Raw genomic sequence first — 16,226 nt, forward strand, 5'->3', positions numbered from 1 at the left:
TGCTGTAAACACCAGGAAAGGGAGGAGTGGCGGTCAGCTCTCTTGGACTTAGCTCTTGGTATGGACATATCTCAGGCACTGACAAATTCCTCTCATTATTGGGTCTTAAAACATTTATGGTCTTCTGAATAATATATAACTGGGAATGCTGTGATTGGTAATGTTCTATTATTACAGGAAAACAGGATTGCTCCAGAAGAGCAAATATAAGACAAATTACAGGGGAACAGGATTGCTCTAGAAGAGCAAACACAAGACAAATGATTGCTTATTAAGGGAAGAAACATTCGAGGCATGCTAAATGTGCTAAGAGAATTAAAATCCACTCACAGTCCACTCCTAGAAATATCAAATACATGCAACTGCGGGTAAGGTTATATAGTACAAAATTATTGAAATTTAATACAAAGATGGAAAGATGGCCAGATACTTCCTTCATTCCTTCTGTCAATCAATAATTGATTTATCCATCCATCCTACCTAGCTAATGCTTACTCACTATTTGCTGGGTCCTATGTTGGTGATACAAAGGTTAATAATATATAGAGCCTGTCTAAAAAACAAAACAAACGGCTTATACTCTAGTGATAGGGTCAGAGAAGTTCATGGAGTAAAAAGGGACAGGTTCAATAGAGAATGATGAGAAAGCAAAGGAAAGTGGCTCCTAACTCAGATGAGAGAAAGTAGTAAGGTTGGGGAGGCTTCCCAGGTGAGCTGGCATGAGTCAAGTACTGAAGGATTCTGAAGAGTCTGTGAATCAGAAAGAATGAGAATAAGTATCCCAGGTAGGAAAGGTGATATATTCAAAGTGCTGGAGATGATAAAGTGCTGGACCATTTTGTCACAACATATGTGGGACTGACCAGTAGTTCAGGTTGACTGAGACAAATAGTGTAAAGCAGGTGGTAGCCTTAAAAATAATAACTGGAATATATTAGGATCGTGGATGATTTTTATCTTCCGTGATCTTTCTCACTCTTCCAAAATTTCTCCATTAATAAAATCACATCCTTATGTACACAAATAATTGCAAACGTTTATATAGCACTTATTCTGTACCAAATACTATTCTAAGCACTTTGTATATATTAAGTGATCTTATCCACATAACTCTGAGATAGGTATTATTGTCCCTATTATACAGACAAGGATGGGAGGCAGAAAGAGGTTTAACAATTTGGCAAAATTATAGAGTTAGGAACATAGTGCTGTTTTCTGCTTGGGTCATCTCACTCTGGAGCCTCTGCTTTTACATCTACTGTGTTACTACTAACTTTCTAAGTCAGAAGCCTGTTTTCCTATCATTTATTCCTATAATCCCATTCTAAGGATTGATCTAACAAATAATCAGAGATACAGCCAAATATTTTGGGGGAAGAACATTCATAGCCCCAAATTTTATAGTAGCAAAAAACAGAATTAAAAATCACCTATATGCCCTATGATACAGAATTATTAATCATGGTCTGGACCATTATGCAAGTATGATTTAGAAGAAAGTTAAATGATGTAAGAAATGCTCACTATAAAGGTCAAAGAGAAATGTAAGATACAAACTATAATCCTAGGAGTGTGTGTGTGTGTGGTGGCGGAGGGAGGGGGGGAAGGAAATCCACTAGTCAGACTGGTATCCAATTACAATCTTAGCTCTGCCATTTAATTAGCTCTGTGACCTTGGGTAATAATTTAACCCGTATATACTCCAGTTTCCTCATCAGAAAATAAGGGTAATACAGTTATTGTAATGGCTAGAAAATACAGGTAAAATGCTTACAATACTGGCTGGTAAATACCCAGTGTCTGCTATCAAAATAATTGGAAACTGTATTTAAAAGTTAGAGCTAGAGGTGCCTGGGTGGCTCAGCTGGTTAAGAGGCAGACTCTTGATTTGGGATCAGGTAATGATCTCAGGGTCATAGGATTGAGTCTGCATTGTACTCCATGCTCAGGAGGGAGTCTGCAGGAGATTCTCTCTCTCCCTCTCCCTCTCCCTCTCCCCCCACCCCATGCATGCTCTTACATTCACAGGGTCTCTTTCTCACTCTGTGTCTCAAATAAATAAAACTTTTTTATTTTTTTTATTTTTTTTTTTTTATTTTTTTTTTTTTTAATAAAACTTTTTTAAAAAGTTAGGGTGGGGTGCCTGGGTGACTCAGTCGGTTAAGTGTCTGACTCTTGATTTTGGCTCAAGTCATGATCTCAGAGTGGTGAGATGGAGCCCCGCATCGGCTGCCTGCTCAGCAGGGAGTCTGCTTCTCTCTCTCTCCCTTTGCCCTCCATCACATGTGCGCTCTCCCTCAATCTCTCTCTCTCTCTCTTAAATAAATAAGTAAATCTTAAAAAAAAAAATTAGAGCTAGATAGTACACATTCAGCTAGCAGTTTGATAAGCATCCTTTGTAGTCTGGGGTCCAGTAGGTTACAACATCATCTAGTTATTTTAAAAAATAATTGGGAATGAGGTAATGTGAGTAGCACTTTCCATTGCAAGTAAAAACTATTTGCTTTCAGAATCTGATTTCTCAAACTTTAAGATTATATATACCGAACACTTGGCCAACCATAGAAAGTGCTATAAAATTTCCTTTTTAACCAGATACCTTCCCAAGACCAGAACCTGATGCTTTATTTGGGTTGAATATTTTTGAACTGTGATAGTTTAAAACTCTTTAGAAATTTGTTTTCAGGGCAGCCCGGGTGGCTCAGCGGTTTAGCGCCGCCTTCAGCCCAGGGTGTGATCCTGGAGACCTGGGATGGAGTCCCACATTGGGCTCCCTGCATGGAGCCTGCTTCTCCCTCTGCCTGTGTCTCTCTGCCTCTCTCTCTCTCTCTCTCTCTCTGTCTCTCATGAATAAATAAATAAAATCTTTAAAAAAAAAAGAAAGAAATTTGTTTTCATTGTCAGGACCACTAGATTGACGGAAATTACAAATAGGTTTTTGAAGGGCCCAAAGCCACACATGGTTTATTTCTCATCCAGGTTTGGGAATTATCTTAGTTACACTAGCTTTTAAATAGTAAGAAAAAAATGGAAGGAAATAAGCAGTTTCAAAGTTTGTTTTGTTTTGTTTTGTTTTCCATGAAGGAAATTCTTGTAATGATCTTCGGAGCCGGTCTCTGGGATGAGGCTACTTGAGCAGATGGGCTATACTGAGAGATATGAACAAGGGCCTGGGGCAGAGAGCATGTAGTTTTCACTGCTCGGCCCCGAATCTGCAAAGTGGAATGGGAAATGCTTAAGCATTCTCTTAAGGAAAGGATAGAAAATCAAGGAAAATGAGGTATTCTGCTTCTCACAACATTAGGAACCCAATTTCCCCACAGGTTTTCACATTGGCCCCCCTCTCGTCTCTCTCTCTTTCAGGTGTCCTACGTAAAGGCGATTGACATCTGGATGGCGGTGTGCCTTCTGTTTGTGTTTGCTGCCTTACTGGAATATGCAGCAGTGAACTTTGTCTCCAGGCAACACAAGGAGTTCCTGCGGCTCCGGAGACGACAGAAGAGACAGAATAAGGTACAGTTGACCCTCAGCGCAGACAAAGTCAGGTAGAGCTTGAGGTAGTTAACCAGGCAATGTAATTCAGAAAATAGAATACATGATGAGCGAGATGCTAAGGTTCATTTTTGTCCTGATGTGTCCTACTATACTGGCTTATTGCTTAGGTTCGTCCTTTAAAATTGGGGCAGGGTTGTCACACTTAGCAAATAAAAACATAAGGCATGCAGTTAAACTTGAATTTTAGATAAATAAATAGCATTTGGTATAAATGTGTCCCAAATATTGCATAGGAGACACTTATATTAATAAACTATTTGTTTATCTGAAATTAAGATTTTTACTGGGAGCCCTGTTTTATCAGGCAACTCTAATTGGAGATATATACTCAGTTTGACAAAACTGCCTGAAAATCCTGATTTTTTGAACATTAATAATTTGTGTATATGTGACTTTGTGTACATAACTTTTTCGACTGACTTTTTCATCAATTGCTCTGGTTTATGTAAATAAGGTCCCTACCCAGGTTGGTCACAACTTGATAAATCCCATCAAACTGATCTCATTGTCTTGACTTAAACTTTAATGCATAAACTCAAATTTTACACTATCCAGAGGTTTGAGGGTTCAAATAGATGCTCAAAATCATTAGCTCCAGGTTCCTAAATTTTTCCTGCCCATTCGAATAGCCTGGGGATCTTTCAAATATCCCAAATCTTGGCCACACCCTATGGCAATTAAATCCCAATCTTGGGATGGGGCACACAGGAGTCAGGATTTCTGAAATTCCCCCCAGGTAATTTTAGTGTGTGTACGTGTTGGAAAAGCACCACCCTGGTTTATAATCCACTTTCATACAGGACACCAGACAGCTTGCACTTGTTTTCAGTTTCTGATTCTAGAAAAGAAACATGGCCTTTAATGTGGAGTATGCTAGTGCTTGTAACAATGTCACTAGAGAACTAAAGTTAAACACACAGTAAATGACAGATACTTTTCAAAATCTGTTCCTCTAAAATCTGAGAAATTAAACTTGCTATTGAAGCCATAGTTATATACAACTCTGTTGGAACAAAACCAAAAATGTTTCACTGTCAATGCTCCAAATACCTAGATGCAAAGCTAAACATTTATTGTGATTTAGACGTTGGTTATGTTGAGGAGCTTGCATGTGTATGAGCTCACAGAGTCCTGACCTCATCTACAGAAATGTTTCCTGCACATACTCTGGACTGGTATCTGGCTGGTTGATCTGTTTCTCTTTTCTATCTCTTAGGAACATTTTGTTCTACCACAGCCTAGGGAAACACACACATATTCTCTTTGCTGTATGCTATTGAGTATCAAGCCTTTCTCAGTTTTCTCTTCTTTGCCTTCTTGTTGATGATAACCATTTCTTCAACCTCATCCAGAGGAGACTGCATAAAGTGGCACTTGTGCCATGCAGGAAATTACTAGAATGTGAGGGTATTTCAGCACATAAACTACATTCCCAGAATTCCCTGGCTTACATAGTAGATGGCTACTGACTGCATACTGTCTTAGACCAGAGATGGAAAATGAGTTTCATTTTGCTTCCCAATTCTGAATAATTGGTAGGACTTCCTTAGAATGCTTATGTGGAAGATTGTTAGGCTGTATTTGTATCTTATCGTAAGAGTCACATGGAACACTTGTTAAAAGTAGATTCTTGTACGTTTTCCCAAACCTCCAGAATCAGAGGCTGCGGGGGTGGGAGGAGGTGGGGGGGCAGGGGTGGGAACGATCACTAAGAGTTAGTACTTTTCACAGGAGTCCCAAGTGAGTCATATTATAAGTTTGCAGAAACTTGGGCAATATTAGAGCAGTCAGGGGAAAAGAAGATGAAGTAGTAGAAAATGAGGTTAGAGGAACAGGTGATTTCAGATTCATATAGGACTTTGCAAGCCAGTATAAAGGGATGGATTTTATTCTAACTGACTAGCATTCACAGATTAGTTTCAACATAGCAAATGCCAGGCTATCAAGTGGATGGTCCACCGGGTCAAGAGTAGCAGCGGCAGATCAGTTAGGAGGCTATTGTAGAAATCTTCCAATTCATGAGCATGAAATGCCTTTCCATTTCTTTGTGTCCTCTTCGATTTCTTTCATCAGTATCTTAGTTTTCAGAGTACAGATCTCCCACCTCTTTGGTTAGGTTTATTCCTAGGTATCTTATTATTTTTGGTACAATTATAAATGGGATTGTTTACTTAATTTCTCTTTCTGCTGCTTCATTATGGGTGTATATAAATGCAACAGATTTCTGTATGTAGATTTTATATCTTGTGACTTTACTGAATTCATTTATCACTTCTAGAAGTTTTTTTTGGTGGAGTCTTTTGGATATATATATATATATATACATATATATATATATATAATTATGTCATCTACAAATAGTTTTACTTTACTACTTCCTTACCAATTTGGATGCCTTTTATTTCTTTTTGTTGTCTGATTGCTGTGGCTAGGACTTCTAGTACTGTGCTGAATAAAAGTGGTGAGAGTGGACATCCTTCTTCCTGATCTTAGGGGGAAAGCTCTCAGTTTTTCCTCCTAGAGGATGATGTCAGCTGTGAGTTTTCATAGATGGCCTTTATTAGGTTGAAGTATGTTCCCTCTAAACCTACATTGTTGGAGTTTTTTTTTATCATAAATGGATATTGTACCTTGTCAAATGCTTTTTCTCCATCTATTTAAATGATCATATGGTTCTTATTCTTTCTTTTATTAATTGATTTGCAAACATTAAAGCACCCTTGAAACCCAAAATTAAATCCCACTTGATCATGGTGAATGATTTTTTTTAATGTATTGTTGGATTTGGTTTGCTAGTATTTTGTTGAGAATTTTTACATCTATGTTCATCAGGGATATTGGGCTGTAGTTCTCTTTTTTAGTGGTGTCTTCATCTGGTTTTGGTATCAAGGTGATACTGGCCTCATGAAATGAATTTGGAAGCTTTCCTTCCTTTTCTATTTTTTGGAATACTTTGAAAAAATAGGTATTCAACAACATAAGAGACAAAGAGGTGTTGGCAAGGACATGGAGAAAAAGGAACCCTTGTGCACTGTTGGTGGGAATGCAAACTGGTACAGCTGCTGTGAAAAGAGTATGGAGGGTCCTCAAAAAGTTAAAGATAGAACTACCTGACAATCCAGCAACTGCACTGCTGGATATTTACCCCCCAAATACAAAAACATTAATTCAAAGGGATACATGCACCCTTATGTTTATAGCAGCATGATTTACAATAGCCAAGATATGGAAGCAGCTCAAGTGTCCTTCGATTGATGAATGGATAAAGAAGATGTGGTGTATATACAATGGAATATTATTCAGCCATAAAAAATAACGAAATCTTGCCATTTGCAATGACATGGATGGAGCTAGAAAGTATTATACTAAGTGAAATAAGTCAGAGAAAGACAAATACCATATGATTTCACTCATATGAAAGTTAAGAAACAACAAACGAGCAAAGGGGAAGCAAAGAGAAAGATCAAGCAAGAAATAGACTTTTAATTATAGAGAACAAACTGATGGTTACCAGATGGGAGAAATTGGTGATGGGGATAAAGGAAGGCACTTGCCATGTTAAAACACTGTCAGTTAAAAAAAGACAATGGAGGAGTTGAAAGAGAGGAAGGGAAAGAGGGAGGGAAAGCAGGGCCATTAAGGGTGCTTCCAAGGGAGTTGTAGTGATCAAACAGGGACTCTAAGGTAGTAAAGTGAGAACATGAAGGGGACATTGGCTATTCACAGACTGGCCATTTCACTGAGGGGTCAATGACATGCTGAAATAAGAATATTAAAATAACCGTGCCAGGAGGACAGAAGCCAGTAATGAGTGGGAGAGAGAAATAAATGCTCAAAAATCAAGATATCACAGGAGGTAAAGACAAGGACAAGGGTATGACCATGAGCATATGGCTAAGGTCAATTGGAGGGAAAACTGACAGTGAGGCAGTCAGGGAATTGGAAGGCCAAGGATGGGGCCAGTTATCCATTAGATTATTGAAGACCCTCAATGAAAAGTGGCATTAATGTGTATTGAGTTAATAATGAAATAGTTCCTAAAGTCATCAACTACTAAGGGCTGGAAGCTGGTAGATGACACCAGTGATAAAGGAAACCAGTGATGAAGTTGAAAGAGCTCAACTTCAGAGGCTCCAGAGGAGCTGGAGTTAAGGAAGAAAGAAAGCAAGAGAGTTTGGACACTGCAAAGAGGAGCAAGAAGGACACCTGAGATGGCTGACAGTGCTGGGCATTAACGAGAGACTCCTTAGAGATGCCAGTTGGCACTGGTAGTCATTGCTTTGTCTTAAAAAAAAAACTGAGAAATCTAAGTTTAGGTGTTTTGCATGGAGATGTTCTGGAGTTCAACTGTGCATCTCAAAATGGCCATTTGAAATACGAAGCTTAATTAACAAATTTAAGACTTGAGAACGAGGTGGGGAATAAAATAAATCATGTTTGGGTCTTTGTAGTCAAGGCTCTTATTTTCATTGAAAATTAACATTTTCAGAAAAAAAAAAGATTAGGAGACATTTCCACTTAGGTGTCCCTTAGGAAATGGTATCTTCTTCTCTAAGGTAGCACATTTAGTTTTTTTAAAGTCAGAACCATGATAAGAAAAAAATGGTAATGAGAGCTAACACTGATTGAAGGCTTACTATATACCAGGCACTGTTCTAGGCACTTTCCATACAGTAGTTGCTTTAATCCCCACAACAACTAGGTGAATAGTGTGATCCTATAGCCCAGCTTCCTATGGGAAGTCCTGGTCTTGCATATTGTCCTGATGCCTTGGTGTAATCTAGCATTTGTTATGGATTATTCATTTTAAACAAATTATTAGTAGTTGCATTAAAACAAAATGAAATGGTTTTGGTTGATGTCTCTATCGGGTTTCTGCATGGCATAATCTTCCGGGGTGGGGGCATACATGTGCAGTGGACAAGTTCTCACTTTAACATGTAGTAAAATCTAAAAAATAACCATCACTATCCCTGGCTTCTTGACCCTTTCTGGAAGCAATGTCATATCACTCTGTTTCCAGGATACCTCAAAGGGAGATTGCTAGTCTCAAAATGAAGTACACTTTGACATAACTGACTGGGGACAAAGGATTCTGGCCTCTGTCAGTGGTGGGACACTGCTATCCTGCTGGCCACTTGGGGTGCCAGCCTTGGTCCATGACATGGCACACAAAGTCCATGATATCACTAGGCCACCACTTGGTGGGGTCAGTAGAACACGTGGAAAATCATAGGTTCAATGGACAAAAAACAAAACAGACTGAGCAGTCTTGCTGTTGAGCATCTGAAAGTTAATGCCTTTGTCATTTTTTGCAAGATAACTTTATAATTTGATAATGCATTTTTATTTTGTAATAAATAACATCAGAGAGTTGTACTGTCTGTTAGTGCCATTTTCACTCTCAAAATTACCCTTGTTTGGATAAATTACATGGTCATCCTGTCAATGTGAAGGCAGTATTCTTATCTCCATTTTACAGATGAGAAAACTAAAACAAAGGTTCAGCAAAATGCCCAAAGCCACACACACAGGTTGTCTGGCTCCAGAGTCCCTGATCTTAACTACTATTGCTCAGAGTTCATGTTTTAGATCTTACATTACGATCCAGTATCCATCTCTGAGACACAGGCATACTTGAAACAAACACCTCTAATATACTCTAATGATCTACTCTGTTTTTTTCAATGTGAATGTGATTAGGGTAAGGCAAGTGAGATGAGCACACAAGTACAAGGGTCAGATCCTGTTTTTACTTAAAATTTTGATATTTTATTCCCCTTGGATTTTTTTCATTAACAATGAAGTTTTTAAATCTGACAATAAAATATTGACGTGGAGCACTTGGATTGTGGCTCCCCCTTACCTTTTGGACCGGAGGCCTTAACACGCCCTAGTTCTGGTCCAGTTAGTCATGAACCACTAAATTCTCACAGACCCTAATAGATAGGTTGTGCCTGAGTTAAAACAAAAACAAAAACACCATTTTTAAATGTTCACTATTCCCAGTGAAAAAAAGTCTTGGGGAATGGAGCTCTGTAACACAATACAGGTTGATTATTTAAAAGGTAAAAAAAAAAAAAAAAAAACCCACAAGATCAAATAATTTTCCACAGTGACACTGGCATTAAGACTTATTCAAGGAAGATATTTACTGAGAGAATGCCTGAGATTACATTGACTTGCATGGGAAGAATGCCTGGTGTTTACCAAACAATCAAGTTATGAAATGGGGTCACTTTCAAGGAGGGGCCAGGGAGTTTTTGAGTAGGTGTATTTGCTTAGATTATCTTTTCTACATCTCATGAAGCAGCCACTGTCAATTTTACTAAAGCAGAGTTTCTCAGAAACAATCAAGCCCAGATCTTCAACTGACAGAATTTGCAAATCCCTATGGTTGGGCCAACCCCAGTCTATCAGAAGCTGATGTCCCAGGTCTATGTGGTAAAATCCTGTATTTATGTTACTTCCTTAGTTCCAATAAGGAATTTTCGTACCATGTGATGTTTATAACAGCTTTCCTAGAAGAACTTTAAAGCCTCACCTGAGTTTCTTCCTTTCTTTTGTTTTTTCCTTTCTTTTTATTATCTGGCCACACCACACTTGACTTTTGGCAATGGGTCTGATTTTAGATACTCCCAGATGCCCACAGAGCCCTCACTTCTTTATTTTCAGATATTGTGGCTGCTTGAGAACACAGTTATGGTTTTTAGGCCACCTAATGATAAGCTGTCTTTGTTTTTAAAGATTTTATTTATTTATTTGAAAGAGAGAGAGCTAGTACATGAGTGGGGGGAGGGGCAGAGGGAGAAGGAGAAGCAGACTTCCCGCTGAGCAGGGAGCCAAATGTGGGGCTTGATCTCAGAACCCCGGGATCAGGACCTGAGTGGCAGGCAGATGCTTAACCGATTGAGCCACCCAGGCGCCCCTCATTTTAATTCCAGCTAGTTAACCTACAGTGTTATATTAGTTTCAGGTGGACAATATAGTGATTCAACATTTTCATACAACACCTGGTGCTCATCACCAGAAGCTGCCTTTTAAAAGGAATGTTGACACACTATTAAGACTTCAACCTCCCAGGGAGAAAATATGGGGCTTCAAACTGACCAGACAATAGGGTGAGAATGTGAGGCCCTGATTAAAAGGTCTCAGATGACAGTAAGTTGGCAAGGAAAGAATTCAGCACTCATTTTGCTGTGATTTTCTCCCCCCACCCCCTTATCTATCCTTTAACTCTTAGCTAATTTGCTAATGCCTCAAAAGATAATTTCCTGGTCCTACAAGGCTGAAATAATTCCACTCTTTCAAGCACCCTTTTCAAGTACCCAATTCGTTCCTTTTCATAACATGTGCCACTTTCTACCCACTGCTGTACATGTTTCACGGAGGAATAGAAGATTGGAAAGATATCGGGAAATATTATTTAAGACACTTTACCTAGAAATACCTGAATCCTGATCTCAACCATCTTCTCATTCACCTTGAATGGAGATAAACCTACAAGGACAATAAACTATTTTTATTCAGCTTTAACTTCAAACCTGAAGGCAATGCCCCCAGGAGGGAAACAGCTTAGAAGCCCTCCTTTCTCTCTCTGTCTCCCTCCACTCAGGAGACCCAGAAGCCCTGAGCTATTTCCTCCTCACTGTTCCCAAAGCCTTAGATTTTCCCATTCCAATGGGAGGTGAGACCCCACTGGTGAGGGCCAGAAGACAAGGACCCTTAAAAACAAAAAACAAACACATAAACCTCTCTGTGCCTCAGTTTTCTCATCTGTAAAATGGAGTTAATAGTATTCACCTCATAAGATTTTGGTGAGAATAAAGTGAGTTCCTAAGAGTAAAGCTCATACAATAAAAAAGCCATAGCACGTAGTAAAATTCTGTTTAGTGATTGTTCATTTTAGTATCTACTTTCTCCACCACTATATAACAGACTCTGGGTCATAAAGCTTTTGTTGAATTTAATGGGGAGCATTTTCTACAGATTAAAATTAAACATCTTAAAAAAGCTCTATTTCTTCTCCCTCATTCTCATTCCTCTTATTTTTCTGTTTTTTTTTTTTAAGATTTTATTTATTTATTCATGAAAGGCACAGAGAGAGAGGCAGAGACACAGGCAGAGGGAGAAGCAGGCACCCTGTAGGGACCCAGCCGACGTGGGACTTGATCCCAGGATCACAACCTGAGCCAAAGGCAGGGACTCAACCTCTGAGCCACCCAGGTTTGAGGGTCTTTATTTTATTTTTTATTTTTTTAAAGATTTTATTTATTTATTCATGAGAGACACACACAGAGAGAGGAAGAGACACAGGCAGAAGGAGAGGCAGGCTCCTCGCAGGGAGCCCGATGTGGGACTCTATCCCGGAACTGGGATCACGCCCTGAGCCAAAGGCAGACGCTCAACCCCTGAGCCACCCAGGCGTCCCTCCTCTTATCTTTCTTGTACAAAGGAAAATCAGATTGCACAGTAAGATTCAACTCATGTACAGCGATTTTTATAATCATAGGATTGAAATAATGAGTTCGTACTTTTACTCTATAGTGTCTAAACAAGAGAAGTGGAAAGAATTAGGAGCAAGCTGAATTCTCCCATTCTGTCTCCCACTATTACAGGTTGTGGCTAAACTTCCTAAGTACAAGGGCACTTTTTCCAGTTGTAGATAACCCTTGAAGACCCCTCTAACCCAATTAGAATGTAAACTAACTCTAAAAGGCGACTATTGAAATGCAGATGTTACTATGGCTAAGTCTAATCAACCCCACAAATCTAAGCAAATGAATCCGTTGAACTGTAAGTCAAAGGATCAACATATGAGAATCTTTCATAAGGTCTCTCATCTCTTTCCTCTCCAAAGGTGTAGAGTAGTAGTTCTCAGCCTGAGCAGTTTTGCCCCCCAATGGACATTGGCAATGTCTGGAGACAGGTTTGGTTGTCACATCTAAAGGACGGGTGCTATTGGCATCTTGTCTGTAGAGGCCAGGATACTGTTAAATTTCCTACTATGTACAGGGTAACTCCAAGCCCACCATAAAATGAAAAATTATCCACCTCTAAATGTTGATAGTGCCATGGTAGAGAAAACCCTGATTTAGAACATTGTTAGGACTATTTCATACTGAGAAGTATACCCTACTTATTTTATACTTCTTGTTTGCAAGGGTGACATGGTTTGCCTACATCTGCCCACTAAGTCAGGAGAGTGCTCTCAGTTCTGCAAACCTCAGAGTCAGTTCTCCATGATTCATATGTAGGTGGGGCTCACTGGGTGATGGCCAGTTCTTCTCCTTATATTAGAAAAAGCAAGTTCTATCAGCAGCCTATCTTTAAAAATTTGATTTATTCAGATGCACACTCAGTTGAGTATGAAGGGAATCTCTATCTGATTGGCTTCATTAAAACATAAATCATATGGATCCACACACCACACACCCTAAGAAAACAAATCTATGATGCTATGCATAGCTTCATGCAGGAAGTAAGACAGGGCCCATATCTGGGAAATATTAAGTTCACATTCTGAATATCCAAATTCTGGGAGATGAAGATACTTGTATGTGGGGAGGGAAAAATTAACTTCTTTATCACACCCATTTAGGGAATGCTCAGTGGTGTTAATAGTCATAAGGAAAGCTTATTTTTAAGTTCAACCCCTGAACTTGTGTGGTTCAACAGGTGTTTAGTGTTAAAGAGAAAGAGAGGCAGTAGGACAGTGTTGAAAAGACTGACGATTTCATCCATTCTAGAAAGAATCTAGTGAGAATTTTTGAACTTGGAAGGTCACTAAACTGTGAGAATGCACATAAGAATCCTCACTACTTGGACCAGCCACAGGCACTGGAATTGAGAACAGGCAATAACAAATACACTTGCCCACCTGCAGACTACCACTGGAGGATGGGCTCCCTCTTGATCTGCTCTAGATCACTATTTCTCTAACTTTGGTACACCTGAGAATCACCTGGAGGCCTAAGTAAAACAGATGCCTGGAACCCAGCCCTGAGCTTGACTCAGAGCCTGGGATGTTTCCAACAAGTGTGGGCCGGGTGCAGGTGATGCTGATGCTGCTAGTCTGGAGGGCCACACTGAGTACCAAGGGTCCAAAGAACCCTAACATGGCCTTCAGTCATGAAAATGCTATGGGTACTTCATACCTTTGCTACTAACATACCCATAATCATGTCAAGGACATTAACCCCCATGATTCCATGTTGAAAAACAAGCCATTAAAAGATTAACAAAAAGAAAATAAAATACAAAGACATTTTTAGACTGGAAATCCCTACAGCTCTCCTTTCTCCTTAGGAAGGGAAGTCCATAATCTTATCTTAGCTTTTTTTTTTTTTTTTTTTAAAGAATACAGTGAAACGGTGTGTGTTCTCCTTTGTCCTTTAACATTTCCCCCTATGTTTGGTCACATGTTTGCACACGGTATTTAAAGAGGATTTTTGTGGATCATTAATTAAGGTAACAACTGCTTCCTTAGCAAGCAGGATGTTGAAGAGGTTGTAACTGCTTTCCCAGAGAGGTAGAAGGTGTGTTTGTTTTTTGTTTTAAAGGTTGAGGAGTTTAGATGAGGCTTTAACAGACCTGTGTGGATTAGGAGTTTGGACTTAATTGTGAAAGCCAGCAAGAGTAAATAAATGTCATGGTACTCCGTAATTCCCCTAGACCACCAGGGTAGAGAGCTGGTACTTGTCAGGGACACAGAGGCCTGAGATGTTCGTAAGGTGTTTTTCTTCCAAGCGCGTTCCATTTTGCTAGCTATTATGACAGCCTTATTTTAGGACTTGCGGGATGCAATGCTCTTTTGCAGGATGCGAGATGATGTGCAGAAGCAGCCTGGCAGATGAAATCTCTGTCTTTTTGGTATCTCCAATCCTTTCTTTCATCCCAGCCTGCTTACTGTCATCTCTATTTTCTTTTCCTTCCTTCATACTAGATCCTATTTTTCTATCCCTCGTTTTCTTCCTAATTCTCTCATTCCCTTATCCTGAGTGTCATCTCCTTAGTCCATCTCATTTTACTCATTCATTCATGCACTCGGCATAAACGTAGCACACACCTACTATGAGCCATGCACAAAGTCCAATGGATTCCGCCCTGGGGATGCTCACAGTCCAGGGAGAGGCAGACTAGTAAGCAGACATACTTTCTATGTGCATAGGACATGCACTGGGATAAAGGCCAGAGGAGTGCCATGGAAACAGACCGGAGGGGCCCTGGGCTAAACACTGTCAGTGCTCCACCCATTATTCCCATGCCACTCCTTGTTTCTATATACAAGGATAGCTTCCCACTATAAGCTCTGCTCTGCCATGGTGTGGAGAGAAGGGGTTTCGGGCCCCAGAAGCATGCTCAACTCTTGCAGGGAAAGCTGGAAATACTGAGGACTCACTCCTGGAATAGCTCTCTGTCAATAATAGTCGGGGACTAGAGATAAATATCCCAGCTTCCTTGTCGCTCTAAGGTATGTGTATGTTCTATACTGGTTCCCAGTGATTCCGAGTGGGATTGAGCCTGTCACCCATACTCTAACCTGCTTACCAATACACCTTGAATTGACATGGTTTCTTTTCCTGTTTCACTTTTCCATTCTCTACCGGTGCCTCCTGAGATCACCTCCCAAATAAACTATATGCACTCAAATCCTTGTCTCAGGGCCTTCTAGAAAACTCACTAAGACAAGCGCCAAATCAACACTTGGGCTCCCTCAGAGTTAACTAACAAGATGGGAGCCCAGAGAGCTGAGCAGGTGCCAGGCAAGGAAAGGCTCTACACCAGCCTAAGAACATTGGACTCCCTCCTCAAGGCAATGGGGAGAGACAAGTATGGCCTATGTGATGGTCCAGGAGGGGGTAGCAATGGCTATATAGTGTAAAGAGGAGAATAGAGCGCCTGGGTGGCTCAGTGGTTGAGCATCTGCCTTTGGCTCATGGTGTGATCCTGAGGTCCTGGGATTGAGTCCCACATCAGGCTCACTGCAGGAAACCTGCTTCTCCCTCTGCCTATGTCTCTGCTTCTCTCTGTGTGTCTCTCAGGAATGAATAAATAAAATCTTTAAAAAAAAAGAATAACAATGAAAGGAGGACACTTTACACATAAATGAAAATGTGACCAATACAATAACAGGAGTTAACCACCACTTTTTCTTTTGCAATAAAACAGTTACCTCAGGTCTTTAACATCAATGATCCTTTATATATCTATAATCATCAAACTTAGCTGAAGCTCCAGTTTTGCATATAGACCCTTTTAAGAGACTTACTACACAAAATTTTAAAAGGGAATTCAATGTTAAAATGAGAAGAAAAACTTATATCAACTAGTCTCCTTTTTGTGTTGTCTGTGTTTGGTTGGCTAGGATAGACAGACTCTAGGACAAATGGTTTCAATGCAGAAACCATGTATTGTGCTACAAGCGAGGTTTAAGTGCAAGATTTGGCAAGGACCAAGGATACAGCAGGTCCTCCACTTGATAACACTTGGGAAGTGACCCCTCATTGGGTCTTGACACAGGAGTAGGAGTTGGACAGGTGAAAAAGGACTAAGAGGGATGTTCATGCCGAGGGAACAGTTACGGGAAGGTTGTCATGAAGAGATGGGCCCACCAGAACATGGGGATATGGGGCCTGTGAGGGAGGAAAACTTGAGCTGGTCCTGAAGTG

General features: G+C 40.0%; 1 protein-coding gene across 3 annotated transcripts in view; it reads left to right on the forward strand.

Moving 5' to 3' along the window:
- The window catches only part of GLRA2 (glycine receptor alpha 2), a 174,328-nt gene that overhangs the window by 134,570 nt on the left and 23,532 nt on the right, over positions 1-16,226 (forward strand). For all 3 annotated transcript variants that reach the window (XM_041741048.1, XM_041741050.1, XM_041741049.1), the window contains one exon: positions 3,364-3,513. In XM_041741048.1, coding sequence (XP_041596982.1) covers positions 3,364-3,513 — 150 coding nt within the window. The remainder of the gene's footprint in view (positions 1-3,363; positions 3,514-16,226) is intronic.

Source organism: Vulpes lagopus, chromosome X (genome assembly GCF_018345385.1).
Source record: "Vulpes lagopus strain Blue_001 chromosome X, ASM1834538v1, whole genome shotgun sequence".
Lineage (NCBI taxonomy): Eukaryota > Metazoa > Chordata > Mammalia > Carnivora > Canidae > Vulpes > Vulpes lagopus.